The sequence below is a fragment of the Glossina fuscipes genome, unplaced genomic scaffold (assembly GCF_014805625.2).
Source record: "Glossina fuscipes isolate IAEA_lab_2018 unplaced genomic scaffold, Yale_Gfus_2 59, whole genome shotgun sequence".
Classification (NCBI taxonomy): domain Eukaryota; kingdom Metazoa; phylum Arthropoda; class Insecta; order Diptera; family Glossinidae; genus Glossina; species Glossina fuscipes.
The window spans coordinates 5,671,263-5,691,284 of record NW_023998431.1 but is presented as its reverse complement, the minus strand read 5'-3'; the positions used below and the strand labels follow the sequence as shown (position 1 = coordinate 5,691,284).

At 33.1% G+C, this 20,022-nt stretch overlaps 2 protein-coding genes across 7 annotated transcripts; both read left to right on the top strand.

Moving 5' to 3' along the window:
- The first annotated feature begins 1,774 nt into the window (after positions 1-1,774).
- On the top strand, positions 1,775-2,816 carry LOC119637417 (protein C10). Its single transcript, XM_038033437.1, has one exon. It carries the CDS (start codon positions 2,206-2,208, stop codon positions 2,542-2,544), a length of 339 nt encoding a protein of 112 aa, XP_037889365.1. The 5' UTR covers positions 1,775-2,205; the 3' UTR covers positions 2,545-2,816.
- A 2,996-nt stretch (positions 2,817-5,812) lies between these two features.
- On the top strand, positions 5,813-19,928 carry LOC119637261 (protein suppressor of sable). Of its 6 annotated transcripts, none has more exons than XM_038033144.1 (6): positions 5,813-5,855; positions 14,422-15,120; positions 15,952-17,291; positions 17,354-17,610; positions 17,684-17,829; positions 18,112-19,928. In XM_038033144.1, exons 2-6 carry the CDS (start codon positions 14,566-14,568, stop codon positions 19,765-19,767), a joined length of 3,954 nt encoding a protein of 1,317 aa, XP_037889072.1. In that variant the 5' UTR covers positions 5,813-5,855; positions 14,422-14,565; the 3' UTR covers positions 19,768-19,928. The 6 variants fall into 6 exon arrangements, with proteins under 6 accessions (XP_037889072.1, XP_037889069.1, XP_037889070.1 ...); XM_038033141.1 differs by lacking the exon at positions 5,813-5,855 and adding an exon at positions 6,669-6,795; XM_038033142.1 differs by lacking the exon at positions 5,813-5,855 and adding an exon at positions 6,975-7,469.
- Positions 19,929-20,022: the final 94 nt, after the last annotated feature.

Here is a 20,022-nt window from a genome sequence, read left to right as displayed (position 1 = left end):
ACTGTGGAAAAATGTACCAACTGTACGCCTAGCACTTCTCGACAGTCATGAATGGAAGAAAATTATTAAGATTTAAATAACATTGTATGAGTGTAATATAAGGTAAACAGAATTTTGGTTGGTCCTCACAAATTTAGTTTATTTATTTACATTATCTTAAAGGTAATCGCTTATATTAAAAGTTAAATAAACACTTCTTAGAAAATTTGATCTCTAGGTCGGTTTGTTATGATAATATCGCGAGTCTAGGATCCCAAATTTTTATGATTACTTCTATGATTTACAAAGTGGCAGAGATATTCTGTGGAATTGAATATTTGATCGACGACTATTTAGTAACAAATTTGATATTCAACTCAGCTTTTCCATTACTGAACAATTTATAAAGCGCGTATCCTGGAAAAATTTTACCTGAAGACAAGCAAACCTTCAATGCTCGTCCTTGGCGAATGTTAACAGAACTCCTTTACAGAAAAAGTGCCTTTGTAACCTGTAATTTTGCTTTATAACGTGAACTTTATTCATTACCTGAAGTTTTAAAATTCCATAAATTATTTTACTAATTTTCATAGTCCACTTGAATTTTGTAAGGTGATCGAAGACCTTTTTTTCTTTATTAATCGGTCCACAATGTGGAAAAATTTTAAATTGAAAACCGAATTTTTCATACTCACCACCGCCCAGTTATCCCAAAAAAGGACTTAAAAAAAAAGGAAAAAAAATTAATTTTCAATACTCTATAACAATTCAAATACTCCATAACATTTGAATGCCGCGACTGATTTTTTTATGTTCAGAATAAAAGTAGAAATTCATGTTGTTTATGCGTTCTACTTTATGAGGAAGAAGCAAAAAACACGGAAAGCAGAAGTATTCATAGCTTTTGTCGCATAGGTGTGTGGACGTTTAACTGGTTTAAATCATTTTCCAACGGATATGCTTAAGTGCATGAGGGGCTTTCGAAGCCTGCTTCTCCTCGTTACAAAAATATTGAAAGAAAATTAAATTTTGATACACTATAATATTCGATAGACGCATTCAATTTTCCCCGTTTTTGTATAGATACTACAGCGTCGCCTACACAATACATATTTCAATTTTTGTAAATTTATCCATTACGGTGTATGAGTAATGAGCAAGAAACCAACTTTTTATTCCTTTTCAAAAACAGAGGTATTCTCAGTTTATCTCACACTGTAGGCGAACGCTTCGACCGATTTGGTTCATTTTGCAAACCAACCTGCGTGCAAAGACTTCCAGTTTTTGTGCCAAATTCGAAATCGATTTCTTCACTTTTTACGGCTAGGATAATGTTTAGAATATTACAAAGACTGATATGGTTAAATCGATTTAGAGTTTGATGCTGACCAAGAATATGTAACTTTGCGCTGTGTTTCTGCAGCTTTAAATTAATGCAAAATAAGAATGGAATTAGATAAACATCTTTTGAATTCGAAATAAATTGAAATGGAATTTTTTCGTGATTTTTTCTTTTTTTTGATTGGTTTGTTGAGAACGTTTGAAGGGAGACCTTTCATTTATGGGGCTATCTTCAGTAAGATATTACAATTTGTTTTCCAATAAATTCGTTGTCATAAGAATATTTCGGATAATCTGATTTTTTCTTAAATTTTTGATTTTATTGAGTTATGGGTGACGAAATTTATTTTTTATTTATCTGGTTGAGTTCCACGCTGAAGTTGGTTGCTTTTAGATGAATTTGAATAATTTTTTTATTTTTATTTTTATTTTTTTTTGGTATGTTGAACGGAGATGGGCTAAGCCAATAGATTTGTGGCTTATATGTCCAATTCGAATAAATAAAACGTCCTCATTTCTTCCTCCATCCCTTTTTTTTTTTTTGTTTGTTTCTCTTCATGCAAATCATATGATTTGTTAATTCCCATAAAGTCTCGTAAAAAGTGCAGCAGACTACAATTTTCGCATCGTCGATATACCGATGTATCAACACAAAATAAGTGTTTGAAGCAGTTGCATTTTTATGGATATATATGAATGAAAATTTGTTGCTATTTCACTCACGCAAGTATACTAACATTAAGAGTATTTTGTAATTGCGTGTCTAATGAAAATTTCTTGTTTTCTTATTTTTCTTTTTTTTGTTAAATTTCTTGTGCATCGTTTGTACCTATAATATTTATTAACACCACTATACGAATTTTTACGTTTTAAAAGCAATTGAATATGAATTTCAACAATGAAACTGCCAAGCAAGTGCTTATCGATATAATACGTACAGTAAATCAACCGGAAAATTCTAAAAAACTATCAGAGGCTAAAGCGTCCGCCGGCAAAGAAATGTTACTGATGATGCAGCACGTCTTCCCGTTAGTTATGCAATTGCAAACCGATGTCATTAAATCGTATGGGTTTTCTGGGAATCGAGAGGGGCTGGTTCAATTCTCCCAATTAATACGTGAAATGGAACGTGACGATGTCGAAATCGCCCGATTACGTAGTCAAATACGAGCGATTTACTTACCACCAATTGCCATCAACACTACCAATGATATATTAATATAGAATTTTTCCGATTTTTAGGTTTAGATTTTGTAAACAATGAACTGCCGATATATTGGAACTTTTGTTCTAAATAATGTTTCTATGTATGTGTTATAATATATGAATAATAAACAGGCTGATAGTATTTAACGTTTTTAGGAAATATGTTCCGACAAATTGTTATTATTTATTTAGGTCAAAGAGAGCTAAAAGTAAGATGAACGTTAGCTCTGTTTTTAAAAAAAAATGCACAATATGCTTAGTCTAATCGCTTTAATAAAGTTAAATATTTTATCGATATTATGTTCTCCAGGCATGTTTAAGATGTCCGAGAAAGTATTAAACTCTTCAAATACGATTCTTCGAACATTGCGAAGGTTTTGATATCCCCAAAGTAAATTTTTAATCGTAAGACGTTGTCCACAGTTGTAAATTGGACAAGTAGAGTTCTTAAGCATTCATTAGTTTGTTGAAATGCTGTGACCAAGGCGAATTCTTTCAAATGTTTCAATCTTAATTTTCCTCGATCATCACATTTTTTCATTTTAAAAAATTTTCGAAAAAACGAGGTGCCACTAATAAAGCATAAAAGTTAAATACGATGAAAAGGAAACAAGTAAGTGCCTTTTTGCAAATTTTACACTTACACCATTTCAATATATAAAATTTTCGATTTTTTTGCGCTAATATTTTCTTAAAATTGTAGAGAATTTTGCATTTATGATAGTTCATCGCTTAAGATCTTTTAATTATTATGAGCAGCTTAGCGTCCATTTCTCATTAATTATATGTTTACGCTGATAACAACTGCCGTAAATTTGTTTTTTTTTTTCGTTTCGTAACGTTTGAATCGATTCAAGCCTTTGTGATCGTCCGTGTGCCCAATCTGCTTGGATGAGTGTGGTAAATATACTCGCAGTTGTCAAATCGGTGTTATAGTTATCTTAAGCATTGAAAATGCTTTAAATATTGAATTTCAAAATGGGACAAAATCGATCAAACGACACGACTACACTATTGAAAAACTTGAAGTTTTGTTCGTTACACTTTAATTACAACAAGTGGTGATAAAAAGTTTCATTTAGATTACATAAGTAATCCTACTATAGCTGTATAGAAATGAAAATTATCGACTCCGTCCATCCAATAATAAATATTATCCAAATTTCACTGTTTTTCTTCATGAATACAAAAAGTTCATTGGAATTTTCTGCTACAATTTTACAAACAGATGTAAAAATTGTACACTTTTTATCTTTTGAACTTGAAAAGTTATCACGCTTATATGTGTATTTGACAGAAACTCACATATTCCATGTAAATACATATAAACCACAAGGAATTAAAATCATTTTACTTACACCCTTTTTTATTTTATATATAAGTTAGTATTTATACCCTTATATCCTTATCTATTCTGCTACATACATTTTATATTGGTATTACACCACGTCTTGTACAGGGTATATTAAGTTTATGCGGACGTACATAACACCCAGAAGGACTTAAGGTTGAATAACTGTTTATTATTCCGATGTATTCAGAATTATGTTCTGAAATGATCTAAGCTTGTTTATTTGCTTAAAGTCTGCTCATCTGTTTTTGTGTTCAACGCACAGATCGGAATCGTTGAGATATTTTGATGAAATTTGCTACACTGAAGTGCTTTGATCCCAGGACGAACGTTATTCAAAATGATTCGGATTGGGAAAAGTTACAATTTTCAAAATTTTTCGAGCATGCTCGCTGAGTAGTGGCACTTCGATAATTACTTATAAATTAATATGAAAAATTGTGTTCGGTGGTGGCAATTTTTTTAACTATCTATGAAGATTTCTTAAGAATAGTAAACGCTTCAGAAAAAGATATAATTTTCAATATTTTAAAACTAAGGACAGGGAATTGGACCTCTTAGATCTATTTTTTAGGCCCCAACTTATATAAGAGCTATCATGAAAAGCAAATCATTATATGGAAAGTAAATTTAATTTCTGAAAAATAATGAAACATTTACGAAGTAAATTAAGTTTGCTAAATTTGGATCATATTTCGGGCATCCTCCAAAATGCGGGCTTTCATGAAAACTATGCGTTCGCTTGAAAATAATATGTAATTTTTGTTGTATTATTAACAAACCGTGAGAATAATTGTACTAGACGAAATTGTGTAGGGTATCTAAAGCTCGTCCATGCCCAACTATAATGTTCTTGCTTGTTTTTTATTTATGAAGGTAATAGACACAGCATAATTTTTTATTTATTATTTCTGCAGATTATTTCTGCTTCTGTTACTTCTATTCTTTATATATATATGAAAATTTAATCAAAGTTCAATATAGACATATGCATTTAATGAAAGTTCAATCCATTTATGAATTCAAAATATTGCGGACAAACAAATGTATACATGATTTCGTATGTTGCCTCGGTCTCGGATCTACACCGACTTCCAGCGTACCCACGATATACTAGATGCGTACTTGTTTTTCTTTCTTTTCTTTTTCTCTCTTATTTATTTATGAATCATGGTTTTTAAGTCATACTTTATTTGCGTTTATACATTTTTAGAAGCGTTTCAGTTTAAGATTTTATTCTACGCGTTGCAGCTGAGTTTCTTATTTGAATAAATAAACAAATGTAAATAATTTCTACAACTGAAATACTGAAAACTGAAAGTACTCGGAATACTGGAGTTTTTTACTGATCCCTTTGTCGTCGTCTGCTTTTTCATTTTTGTGATGTTTGCGGTTTTATGGGTTTGCTTCACAAAAGCCCCGTTGAAATATACGATCAACTTTAATAGAATCAAAGTTGAATTAAATAGACTTTTAAAATAATTATTTTCATGATATCGACTGAGGGTGATTACATCCGTTCTAAGGCAAGTATAGTCGGCGTATTTATCCTACTTTATGTATTTTTTATAGAATATTCCACAAACGATTTGCGATCGCAACTCAATCGATAATGCAGAGTCATTTTAATACGTTGATAGTTAGATAAGTTTTTGTCAAGTCCTTCCTATCCCGTTTTAAGAAGTTGGTTGGAATATTGAATGCTCAATACATTAACCCCATGTACAAAAATTATAAAGTACTTGTTTGCCGAAATAGTACAATAACCTTGGTACATATTTATAATATCTTCTTGGATTGCAAATTTCATTGTAATAAAACAACATATTTGTTAAGGTAATATGAGAACACTGATATGATCAGTATGAGAGCAATATATATGGGAAGTTATAACGATTTCTTTTCATTTTTCGCACAGTGGTTCCAATAATTGATATTTCAAAGTATAGTAAAACTTAGCTGAATGGAGTTACATGAGGTAAGTTAGCTAATTTTGACCAAGTCTATGATACATAAATCTAATATATACATTTATTGCACGAAATTTGGTGTAAAATATAACATAGCTCAACTTTTTGTTGAAATTTCTCTGTCTACCAAAGAAACCGATAATATGTAGCAAGATTTTTTGTTGAAAATAAGCGTTCACTGATATTCTGTCATTAAACAAACTACTTTGTCTATAATTTGGCACAATTGTGTACACTGTAAGATAAAATATGAAGACATAGGATTTTAGGCCCTCTCTTGACGATCCCGTAAAACTTAATTATCGATCCAACAAGTTTTTACAGTTTATCGATATCATTTGGTTAATTAGAGCGTCAAACGGACTAGCATCTGGCATCCTCATTACAGTTGAGAGCAAAAAGAAAAGGGTATTTGGATATAACGGATATTTTTTCCTCTCAGAAGAGTCAAAAGCACCTTTAACCTTTCCTAAGAATGTACAGGATAGTAAATTTTACTGCCTTGCGACGAGTTGGTTTTCCAGAACAAAGTGAAAGAACGTAAACGATGTTCTTATTACCAAAACACAGCAATATTAATATTAAAGATTATTTTTCTATTTAATATTCTAATTACGGAAATTCAAAAAATTTTTTCTTAACTTTTTTCGGCGAATGCGTAATAAAAATGATTACTACTTGTATATAAACAATTATTATGTGGTGGAGGGATTATAGTTACTTGTCTTGTATCCCGGTTAAGGTAATCATAAAACGACAAATGTGTGTTGCAACTCTGTTGACCGATGCGTATTTGTGTTATATTTACATAAGTCCCAATAAATATTTCATTCAAGTTGAAATTGTTGAATTGTTAACACGTATGGTTAAAAAAAGAAGTTGAAAAATATAGTCACATTCATATAAAAGAGAAAAAATCGAAAAAAAAGGTTTTACCTGTCTCTCTAAGTAATATATCTATATATACATAAGCCAATTATAAATTACATATATATATAAATTTATATGCATACATATCTCAAGACCATGTACATAAATGTTTTTTGTTGCCTACACAGATGTACATGTTTTTTTAGCAGTAATTGCATTATATAATGAAATTATTTGGTTTTATATCAGAAAAACTAATTTTTGCTTTTTTCTACAATCGTGCAAAGGAAAAAGAAGCACAAGTTAGACGACAGATAGTATGTATGTGCTTATGTATATGTGTATGGGTGCATTTAGTTGAGAACAATACGGGAACAGAGAGAGAGAGAGAGAGATTCGATAAAGAGACAGGCAAAATATAGCAAACATTTTAAGAGAGCGTAACTAAGCCACACCAACAAAGAAAATAAATTACGCGTCATTGTCTGGAAGAAAATTTCATTTTTCAAGATAATCGGTTAATTATTTCAGGAAATTTGCAAAATTTTTTGTCAATCTATTAACGAGGTAAAGAAAAATTTGTCCTTAAAGGAATGCGCCATAGAAACATTCGCATTAATTTTGCCACGACATATGAGTACATATTGACTTTGGGGGTTCGCTCGAACGTTTGTCTGCACTCGTAATGAATACAAGAATTGTGAAAAATCAATGCATAGAAGTGTCGTACAACTTTTTTAAGTGTTTTAAAGGTAATCTTTTTCCTTTATTTTATATTACTTTTATAGAAAATCTATGATGTTTTCCAAATTTAAAAAAAAAAAAAGGAAATAGTGAAGAATGTATATGTACTTCATAAATTAGGGTGGCAGCTCTCTCGCTCTCTTTTTTTTCTTTTTGTTAAACTTTGTTTTTGCTACTTCTCACTGTCTCTTCTTGCTTGCACATAAACATGCACATACAGCTGCAAAATCAAAATGTAGAAAAAAATGGCTCCGACATAATTTGTCATTTTTTTCGAATATAATAGTAAGCCATTAGAAAATTAATTTGTCTTGAGAATTTTAGAAAAAAAATTTAAAATTTATTAAATCTCCAAGTAAAATCTACAGGTAGAAAACTAAATTGATGGTGATGTGCAATTGTAATAAAAGCATTTTGTTTGTTAAAAAAAAGAAAAAGAAAAAAAAGGAAAAATTTTAACATAAATCAGAGTTGAGCAGTGCAGTAAATGTAAAGCTAACAGCATTAAGGCAGAGCTGTAGCTGCTTCTCAGAAAATTTCCCTATAAAAATAGTGTTTTTTGTGGTTTTTTTTTTTTTTTGTTTGCTAAAAGTGCATACATATGTAATTTATTTAATATTTAAATTTTGTTTAATTTCAGCTGTCTGTAGAATGTTTTCATGTTTTACCATGTATGTGCTGATTATAATATGCCACTCTATCGTCCCTTGAGTTTTAAAAGCAATTGCCGTTAATTTTTGCCCATTTTTTGTTTGCATACGGATTTGATTACTTACATAAGTAACCTCTTAGTTTACAGCACTTTTGAGGACGTGTTGTTTTCCTATTAACAACCCTGTAATTTACCTATTTTTTCTAGTATTCTAATCTCACTTTCAATACGGTAAATATTTTTAATTTTTGTGTCAAAAAGTGCCGCATCAATAATTTTCCGTCACTTCACTAAAGAAACTATAATTAATGTTTCCAATCATATATCAACAAATATTCATATAATTTATCTTAAATTGAATTAGCTATCATATTTTTGAGTTTATATTAGAAATGACATTTCAGCTAAAGAAACTCGATTTGAATCTGATCAGGGTTGCACATAATAGAAGACAAATTTTTATGAGATTACAATATCAACCACCAAAAGATGGTAGCATACTATAATTGTCCTTCCGTAAGTTATAGCCGCAGTTATTTATAAAACATTCCATACAATAGTATACAATTTTAACTAACGTAGAGTTCGTTCCATTTTCCGTCCTTTGTTTATTTGGTAGGAAAATGTGATAACACACGTACACAGGATATACCCACAAAAAAATTGTTTATTTGCAAATCGCTTTAAAAACTCAGTGCAAACATTGCATAAACTCATTGACGTGTTGAGATCAAAATTAAGTAAGATAAGCATGCAAACACATGCAGAATTAACAATAGAATTTGACTTATACGTTTGCGAGATGTTAAGTTAAAACTTTGCACTATTCTTCTGAGTGTCATTTAAGATATCAGTGCAAAAATGTTCGTATTAATTAATCTCATCTAGCCTAACTAGAAATGCAAATAGTTTTTTTTTCTGTTTTACACCAATGCGTAAGCCATGAAACATAGACATCTTTTGTTAGTGCGAATAATAGAAATAAGTTAATCATGTCTGTCTTCTATCCGTCTGTTGCACACTTCGAAATTTTGTTTACAGAAATTGATTTCGTTTCAAATCTTTTTTTAGCGCTCTCTCTTCACGTTTAGATTTGCTCAAACAAATTATTTTTCGTATTTTGTTGTATGACGATCTCAAGGTTTTGTTAGAGCTAGAAGTTTGTCTTAAAATGTTTCCCTAAAGAAATGCACTAATTGACCAAGTAGCTATATATAAATGTTCAGACAGGAGGTATGTCCATAGAATTTGTAAAATTGCCTACGAGATGTTACCAAATTGCTTGGTAATATGACTTTAAACGTTGCGATAAACGACGTACACTTAATAAGTGGATCTATTCTTTATTTTAAAATCAAATATCATGCATATGCTATTACTGACATGTATAAAAATATGTAGCCCAAGAGGAACATAAGTAGTTGCTTCTTCAACGTTAATTGGAATTTATAGATAATCAAGACTTGACCTAAGGCAAATATTACTTTCTTAGTTACTGCAAATCTATGTTCAACTTGAATTTTTTACACTTAAGATGACTTAAAACAGAAGCCTTACTATCGAAGAGGGATACGCTTCCCAGGAACTTTTTGAAATTTCTCAGTTTACGTCAGCTAAGCAAAACAATCATCATTACAGGTTTTTCTCGATAGTTGTTTTGGTTTATGCAATTTTTATAAAACTACTAGGTTGTAGTAGAGAAAATCCGTCAGAACCAGGAGCAAAAATTGCAAAAAGGGGATGATTGTCAGAAAAACTCTTTACCTTTCATAGTTATCAATAAATCGCTGGTGATGCATATTTTTGAAGTTGTGGCTTTTAGAGATTTTTTTTCTTGGACTATGGATTTATCTAAAATTTAACTGTAGAAAGCAACTGCAGACTGATAACTTTTTGATATGGTGTTGCATGCAATAATCTACCGTATTTTGTTTGATCTGGTAATCCTGTTTCATAAAAAGGATATGATAACGTATCGTAAATTCAAAATATTCACTTAGACATTTTCTTTCAATTTAAATATATGTAGCTAATTGAATGATAGCATCAATTATTACTGAACGATGCCATGTTGACCATAAATTTTAAATGTATTCGAAAAAAATTACTTATTTATCCGAAAAAACGGCAGAAAACTTTATGTGAACAACGATTATCTAAGTTGAGTACGTATTTCCATAGACAAAGCATTGTTTTTTTCTGATCAAGTCGATTCACTGTTTTTTTGCCTACACTATTCAAATGACTCGTATAACTATATCTGGCAGATTTTAAGCAGATACTTACGATAGCGGTGTTATGTTTAACGAAAATTGGAAAGAAAAATTCTATTTTTTGTCTTTAATTTGGAATGGTCGAATTCTTACAAATATGCCAGTACGCCTATTTTTGAACTTGATGTGTCTGAGTTTTTGCGATTTCATCAAAGCACTCCGCGGACAATGCGTAGATGTCGAGACATGCCTGCGAGTAGGCAGAGGATGTAAAATTAATATATAATGAATTTCGTAGGGGTTGAAATGCGTTACTTGTTACATAAGTTTTAATTAATATTTATGCATATTCCCTCTATATCAGGTACAGAAACAAACTTGCGATCGAATCTACTTTCTTTGAATATTAGTTTTCACTCAGTAGATTATTTTTGTGATAGATGTCGAAAATTTTACAAAGCTAACAACCAACTGCTAATGATTTTTTGTAGATTCCATTGCTATGGTGTACCGCTATTCCATCCAAATCCTAACTTTGAGAACATAGGTGTTATGGCCCTCTCTAATGCACATATCCTGTAGTTTATGCAATTTACAAAATTTATAATTCAGCTGCAAATTCTATTCTATAATTGATATTTTTGAGAAACTAATTAGGTTACATTTGGTTTGGAACGTTTGTTAGAGCAGACTTCATTTGAATCGAGTGCACAAAGCCTACAAAGAATTTTATTAATTGAAAAGGTGTCAATTGACCGATTAACACCGTTTTTTTGCACTAAACTTATAAAGGGTTGCGGTAAATAATTGCAACTGAATTATCATGTGCTGTTACTGCTGAACGTCGGCCAATGTGGTTGTAAGTTAAAAGGAAGAATTGTTTGCAGATTTTAACTTTATGTATGTGTAAGGTTCCTATGATATGTTGAAATGCAAATAGCATTTTAAAGAAGGTTTCTGCCATAATGATATATGGAAGTCAGATGGATTTACTTTTCTTTTGTTTTGGAGTGAAAGAAGTTAAAGAAAAGATTTTGGGACTAAAGGGACAGAGCATTCAATAACTTGACAAAATTAAATAGTACACACTTTCATTCGTGCTCATTACACGCTGTAAATATCTGTTCACTTTCATTAAATGGCTTAAATACCTTCTCTTAATATGTGACCTGTTACCCTTTAATCACCACATAAAATGCCTTGCGCAAATCTCCTAGATTGATCATCGTAGTTTTTTTTTTAACTGAAGAGTGGAGGTGTCAGATGGCCGATTTGCAACATTAAGCGGGGCTCTGCCAAATATTTCAACAACAATGTCCGATTATAAATTGGAAAAGATATTTCCATTATTCTTAGTCTCGAAAAATTGATAAACTTTCAATATATATATGTAAGTATATATATATATATATATATATATCACTCACAATAGAGCAACATCTACAACTTGCAACTAACAGCAATTGTTAGCGGAAAACTTGCTATTAACAGCTAAAAGGTCAATATAGAATTAACCGCGACCGATGTTTCTCAATTCTAATGTATTTGTAGTTGGTATAAACTATTCATTCCGAGATTAATATAACTCGCTTCTTAAATTTACTTTCAATTACTTGCTTACTTACTTGCTTGATTTGTGTCCATCAAATAAAAAGTTTAATTGCTAAAATTGCTTTTTATTTCATTGACGAACAAACGGAACAACGGGATGGTGAACATAACCCACATCTTGTGGAAGGCCTGATGCATACTTATGAATGTTACCATCAGAAAGCCAGACATAATATACTCTTAAAATTTACATATATATCACTTACGAGGTCAATTTGCACATCGCATAGGTTAATATTCTCTTAATATACCAGACCATTTATTTGACCATAAAAGTTTTCTTCACTTCAATTTATTCACATGCATTTAAATACAAAAATATTTTATTACCGTGATAATAGCTGGACGCTTTTGCTCATTTCTATTTACCTAATTTACATTAAATAAACCTTAAAAGCAATACGATATTGACTTCTCTTTCTTAACGTTAACTCTGCACATATTGTTACGTAATGTATCTCTTCCCTAGTAGCACAAAAAGTAGAATCATCAGTGAAATGATGAGAATAATAAGATAGTAGTGCACTGGAACTTTGACCACCAAGTGACCGAAATGATCAAAGATAACCTAACGCAACTTTAAATGATTTTTAAAGATCGCCTTTTAGCGCATAGAATGTGATTATTGTGTTACAAAGCCGTATCGCAAACTGTGCAAACTTCAATAAGGGCACTCTACTTCAACTGCCTGCGTACGATCGTTCGTTTGGATAAAATGATGCTTTCCTCTCAAAATCCAAGAATTTATATGCAATGCGGCTAGTCCAAGAAACAGCGCAATTCGATCTGTTAATACGTACGCAATATTCTTGGTTGTTAATTTATTTATTCCAAAATATATTTATTCTATAATTTTTATTTTCTTATGTTTGTTCAGGGGACCCACGAAGCTACAATATAATATCTCCGCAATCCCTCTCTTAAATTACCGCTTGACCATATCAAATTGTTTAACGCCAGTGCAAGTTAGCCACATAGAAGCGAAGGATTGCATTTGTGAAGTATTGCTGAGTAGGAGAAGATTCATTCATGTGTATCAGCTTAGACCATATCTAGCTTTCCATCTGCAAACACTAATAAAAGACCCTAAAAAGTTTGTATAAAATCAATTTTCATCAGTTAAAGGCATAAGTTCAACTTTCAAGCATAAGGTTTTCTTAAATTCATTTACGAAAAAGCAACTAATTTATCGGAATACATTTTGTTCATTTGCTGAGGAACGTTACAATTTTTCAAATTGAGGCTCAACCGCATTCACATTAAGATGCTTTTTTCTTTTTAAGTAAGCCCTTTTCAACTGTATTCCTATAGTCTGTAATTTTCTATGGTAACAAAAGGCGAAGTTGGGGAAGGTGTCAGATTTTTTTCAAAATACTAATTAAACTGAGTATTTTCTATGCCCTTCAATGGCAAATGGCATTATGAAAATTGATAGAAAAAATTTGAAGTCAAGTTGTTCATAATTCACGGCGTTAGGTAAACAGTTAGCTTGCTGAACGTAGTGTTATTGAAAAACATTATTAAACCTTGAAATGGTGGCATATCAGGAAAATATTCGATTCATGTTTAATCGAAAATGCCTGTATCATACATAATAATTGGCAGTCGTAATGAAGATTCCCTCACATTTATACACAGTTATTTATTGGGCACATTTCGGAGCTACAAATTAGTTGGAGTAGGGTGGTCGGTGCTGTTTTCTTATTTGTTTATGACACTTATGAATTTTTGATTAGCATGCAATCCTCTAATGATTTATCAACGTCCGCCAACCTCTCCATTCATCGCCCTGTATTGACTTTGCCTTCAAAGGAATTATGATATAATTTCTTCGATTGCTTTCACTTTTGGAAGTGGTCACGATTCGGCTATTATTAGTCTTAAAACGGGTAATGATTTTGAAAATATTCAGACTATATTACTGGTCTCAATATCTCTTTCTTATCGGCGAACGGCGATGTAAAAGCCGCTCTCTCTTGTGTTTACAAGTTTTTGACGAAAATAATTTTCGAGGCCCTTTCGAACGCCTATAATTAACAAGAATTTTTTAAGATATTAAAAAAGATATTTCATACATGTCTGGTCCCAAAGGCATTTCTTTGATATTATTTAAAGAATGGATTTCCCTCTAAATGATGCTATGCAACGGACGCTGAACTATTTGAAATTTTCGCTAAACCTTAAGAGAAAGTATTAAAAGCTAAAAGTACTGTAGATATAGTAATTAAATTCTTCAATAAATATTAATAATTGCTTTTCACTTTGCTTTCTCTGTACTGCATTCATCTATATACCCTTGACATAGTTGTCAAAATTTCAATACAAAGACACCTTTCCATTTGATTAACTCATTTTTTTATTTTTTAAATTCCTTATTATTATTGCTTGTTTTGTTCTTGTTACGGAACGCCTTTTATCCTTTTTTTATTACAATGAAAACCAATGTGTTCTTTGTTTCTTTTTTTTTTGGTTATTTATTTACAGGCTTAAAATTTTTGAATAACAGCACAGTTTAAAATTCGATTCAGACAACCACAAGTTAACTCCATTTTTTTGATGTTTGAGGTTCCTTAAGGAAAAGAAAAATTTTAAAAAATAAAAGAAATAAAAAACATTAAATAAGGAAATATGTCCGCAACACATAATATTGACGATAATAAAGTCGAAATCAATGATGAGGATTTAGAAGATGGTGAAATTGATGATAGTGATGAAGATAGAAATAACGATTCAAATGATGTTATGATTGTATCGGATGATCACCAACAGCAAACTTCTAAATCACATATCGAACCACTAACAAAAATAGCAATAGCCAATGCTAACGTTGGCAGTAATGCTAATGACACGGTAGTTACTATTGACTTATTGAGTGATAATGCTTCTACACCTCCGCCGGCGTCCTCTTCAGCGTCGGCCGGGGTAAATAAAACGAAAAAACCCATACCATTGGACGATGATTACGCAGGGAGTATTGAGAATGCGTTGGCTAATGCGTTGAAAAAGAAAGGTATCGAACCAACTTTACCGAAATTATTAGAAAATCGTTTACAACAGCAAATAGGGGACGGTGATGATACGCCGCCGCCTGGTCAGGGGCAGAGTCGAAGTAGTCGCCGACGCAAAAGGAAAAAGCAACGCGAAGAAAAAGGCCGCGAGAAGGAAAAGGATCGCAAAGAAAAGGTAAATAAAGTCCAAAAATGAAATAATTCGTTCGTATGATGTTCATATGCATGTTCAATTGTTGCGCGATCCAGTAAGCGGACGTTGATGCTGAGTACCGAGTACATTGAATATGTATATATATATATTGAATATATATATTGAATATATATATATATGTATATATATATGCATGATTCTCTGTGTTTAAATGTGTTTAAGAAGCTGTGGATTATTAAGACTCCGACATAATATATCAAAGGCACTCCTCAGGTCATTAGTACTCGTATTCTCTGAGTATACGAAGACAGTTTGCCATACAACCATTCTTTTCTAATTTTTAAATGTTTTACATTCAAATGCGACAGCCATTTTAACGAGCTCACATCCTCTATCTAGAAGGCTTACCAGGAATAAGAGAAAACAGTCGCTGCCAAACGTTGCAATATTATATTGCAGTTCTTGTATGAGTTTTGCTTTTTTCAACCATCTATGAAATACTCCTTCTTACGAGTTACTAAAATATGTTTTTGTATGTAGCTATGTTTTTTTTTTTTTTTGGTATGTTGAATGGAGATGGACTAAGCCAATAGATGTAGCTACGTTGTTTCAACGTTCTTGTTCCTTTGTCCTATTTGTAGCTAATAAAAAAACTGAAAACTTTTTATTTTATTATGACATATTTTTTTTCATTTTTTACTCCAAACACCGTATAATATATTGATTGGGTTACCAATATTGTTTCCAAAATTATTGTCAAATTCTACGTATAATTACTTACATACGAGAATAACTAGTTTTGTTTTCGTAAGTTTTAGAATATTATTGAAAGAGTGTATTTGTTGCTTGTAGAAAAAACGTTTTGATTCGCCCGAATCTCAAAGACAAGCGCCACTGCCACCTTTAGGACATTTGGACGATGAAGATGATATGGATGATTATGAAATGCTTAATGTTCGTGGCGGCAGCCCACCACTTATGGCCGCACTTCCACCGCCTTCTAACGTTCATTTATACAGGGATCCCTACAATTCTGAGGAGGAGAGCGAAGGTTCCTCTTACGATAGCTTTGACAGTGAGGGGGAGGATAGTAACAATGAAAAACGAAGACGTCGACATCAGAAGAAGGAGTCGCGTAAACGTAGAGAGCGCCGTAATCGAGATGACGATAGACGCCAAGAAAAACGTACACGACGTGAATCATTGGACGAAAAACATCGTAATGAGCCACGTAAATTAGAATTATGCAAATTCTACTTAATGGAGTGTTGTGCCAAAAAAGACAAATGCTCCTACATGCATGCCGATTTCCCCTGCAAATACTACTATTTGGGTATGGATTGTGTATATAAGGAAGAATGCAAATTTGCCCATGGCAAGCCGTTATCTGAGGAGTTGCGCAATATTTTGCTAAAGCATTTAGAAACGGCACCGAAAGAAATATTGGGCAATTTTAAACGTATATCGCGCGAAAATGCTCTTAGTATGATAACAAAAAGACACGAGGAGTTGTGTGTTAAGTTTAATATGCAAAATGTTTGGGCACCGATTACAGCTAATTGTTTGCCTATACATAACAATAGACGTAATAATAAGAGCAACGGTAACGATTTGCAACAGCAACAGCAGCAGCCACAGCAGCAATTGCTAGGGCAACAACAACAAGCATTGCCAAATACGAGCAATATACCTTCGTTGCTAGATATGGTAATTAAACCGCCAACAAATATGGAAACTAGCCGGACAATAACAACGACGGCTAGTAGCAGTAACGGCAGCAGCACCAGTTCGCCCAGTAGTAATGATAAACAACGGAAATCCCGTTGGGCTGATAATAGTACATCTGCTACTGTAAGCAGCTCATTGAATATACAGCCACCTTCTAGTACGGCGCCTAGTTACTTGGATTTAGAAAACCTTAGCGGCATTTTGAGCAAGGAACACATTGAGAAGCTATCTCAACTTGGGATAGTTAATTTGGAGCAAGTTAATCAATTGACGTTTGGCCAACTGAATCAAATTGGTTTAACCATAGCCGAGATAAGTGAAATCCAACTGAATGCGATGAACATGGCCAAATTGGGTGTAAAAACGACTTCAAGCAGCACAGCAGTAACTGCCATACCTAATAATAGCCAGACTAAGGTCCAAATCGCCGAAACTACCGCGGGCGGTAATGCAGGCAGTAACATGTAAGTTTTAATAAAATAAAATATATGTGAATTTTAATTCCAATTTTTGTTCTTTTTATTAGAAACACACCATCCACTTCCATAAATGGCGATGTTGATATGCGTTTTCTTCCCAGTGTAACAGTTAACAATGAACCACAGCAGGCAACATCAACGTTAACGAATATTACGCCAACTGCGAATGCTTCTTCAGCCCCACTAGAAAAAGATGTTACTTTGTCTTCGAATTCTAATTCAAATAGCAGCAGTGCTGTCATAATGGTCGATTATTCCCAATATTTAAAAGACTCTAATTTGGCTTTCGATCGTGCAGATATTTGTATGTCACGAAATTAATGATTTGAATCTTAGTTTGTTTAAATAAATCAGGTTGATTTTTATTTACCTTGCAGATGATGATGAAAAGGATGAAGAACAGTTAGTTATAGACGATGGTAATTTAGAACATGACGATCAGATTCAACAGCAGCAACAACAGCAACATCACCATCAACAACCTCAAAATGCTTCAAGCGTTAATCAAGAACAAGAAGAGGCGGTAAGATTGGCATATTATAATCAGTTTCTTAATGTTTACATTTTAATATAAGTGGAGATAATCTGCTCGCGCCTTACGAAAAGATTAGGTTAGGATTAAAGCTAAAAAGATAACCGCGGTCTCTTTAGTTGTAAAATTTATTAAGATAGTGAAGTTTCATTCGCTAACAGCTTCCACTTCATTATTATAAGGAACTCATAGTGTAATACTTCTATTAAAATGAAAAAGAAACCAGTTGTCCGTCTAAATTTCATCGATATTTATTAACTTGTTTGCTTATAGAAAAACATGGGTATGAGTTTCGGTTCAAAGGTCCAACAATTGCCCGATATTCTTAGCAAAAGTCTACGCAACCCGTTTGGTGCCAATGCTGCCAATTTCTACGAAGGCTTAAAATTAGAGTCGTCGTATGGAGATTCCAGTGACTTACCTTTTGCAAATGAGCATGATGAAATTTCGTATTATGTGGCGCGTGGTAACCGTAGTTCCCGTGATTCACGTTCGCCTTCTCGTACGCCACCAGCCCGCTCACAATCCAATACACCAGAGGCTTCACAATCTCCGAAACCATTCGATCAAATGCATCTGGAATCACGTGAAATTGTTTATGAGCGGGCGAGTATGTACGACTATAGTGCGCGTATAGCGGAAGAGGATGAAGCACGTGCTGAACAGCGCTTAAAAGGTGACAAAGATATGAGGTATTTGCCGAGTACAGATACGTCCAGCGGTGATATTGACTTACGTTTACCGTTTCAACCGATTACCAATTACACACCCGCTACAGAAATTGACGCTTCCATCACTTCTCATTTGCCCATGTCTTACAAAGTGTATGAAGTAGATATACCGCGTGCAAGTTACATGGAACTAAGAAATCAATTTAAGTCGGACCATACTCCTGATCCTCGTTTGCGACGAATTCTAGGATTGCCAGAATTGTCACAAACGAAAACTACGGCCGCCTTAAGTCGTAAAGTACGCAAATCCAGCCATAGCAGCAGTATCGCTTCGCCAGAATCGGAAAGTTCATCACCGAAGTATTATACACCGCCGCCTACGTCAACGCAGACAACGTCGTATCAAGATGAACGTTCAAAAACTACGCAGCAAACCTCGCGCGGTGACCCTCGACGTGATCCTCGTCGTAATCCCCATAATAATGATTCGAATACGACCACCAATCTTCCACATTCAGCGGGAGGGCAAAAACAGAATGTTGAAATTCGCAATCTCTTGCAAAAATCAGAATGGTACAAAAATCTTAATTCGAAATTTAAGATCATGGTCAATCAGCAGTTGGCTTTAGTATCCACAGAATTGAAGAAATTCCATCAGGATCCTTCGCCCAATAAAATTTTTGATATAAGCTTCATAGTCAACAATTCCACACTACAACAAATACTGACTAATTTGGGCATATATATAGATGATAACGGCGAAGTAGCCTATGTTGATAACGATGGCGATGAAGCGAGTACGCCCTCCACTAGCAGCGCTTCAGCTGTAATTAATACACCGAATGCTGCTGCTGGGAGTAACATTAATCTACCAAATCTCTCGCACCCACCACCGAACACTACAAACGTGACACCCGCGGTTAGTGTTAATAACCCAGCTCTGGAATTTCTAAGAGCTCCGCCGCCCAATATGATACCTGCGGGCCCACCACCCATAGCTTTGGGTCCGATGTTCCAACGGCCACCTTTGCAAGTATCATTATTTGGACGACCTAGTTTGCTAGGTTTGCCACCGCCCGCTCACTTTAACCCATTTGCTAGCAATTTAGCCGATATAAATGTGGCCAACAACGCAAACTTCATTGGTCCAACCGCGGCAGGTATTCTGGGAGCGTTTGCAGGCCTGCAACAGCAGCAGCAACGCAACTTTAATAACCCACGAAATCGGAGTCAAACGCGCCGCAACAATATGATTTAAACTGTAAAGATATATAGATTTTTTTTTTAGACATCCTTTCTATTAAAAATGGAGATTAAAGTTTTTTACTTAACCGTCATGTTGTATTATATGAAAAATTTCTCCCTTTTCCAGTTTTTTATCACTGTAATCTATCGTCATTTTTATTGTTCTCATTTTTGTATCGTACTGTCTGCAAATGTTCGCACGAATCTTTGTTGTCATTGTTCTTTTAAAATATTTCTTAAAAAATGGTAATTTAAATTAATTTAAAGA

What these genes read in the sequence shown, in the direction of transcription:
- LOC119637417 (XM_038033437.1), top strand. Translation starts at nt 2,206, where the DNA reads ATGAATTTCAACAATGAAACTGCCAAGCAAGTGCTTATCGATATAATA.
- LOC119637261 (XM_038033144.1), top strand. Translation starts at nt 14,566, where the DNA reads ATGTCCGCAACACATAATATTGACGATAATAAAGTCGAAATCAATGAT. An exon ending in GGTAATGCAGGCAGTAACAT is followed by an intron (nt 17,292 to 17,353) that starts GTAAGTTTTAAT and finishes TCTTTTTATTAG; the next exon opens with AAACACACCATCCACTTCCA. An exon ending in TTTCGATCGTGCAGATATTT is followed by an intron (nt 17,611 to 17,683) that starts GTATGTCACGAA and finishes TTTACCTTGCAG; the next exon opens with ATGATGATGAAAAGGATGAA.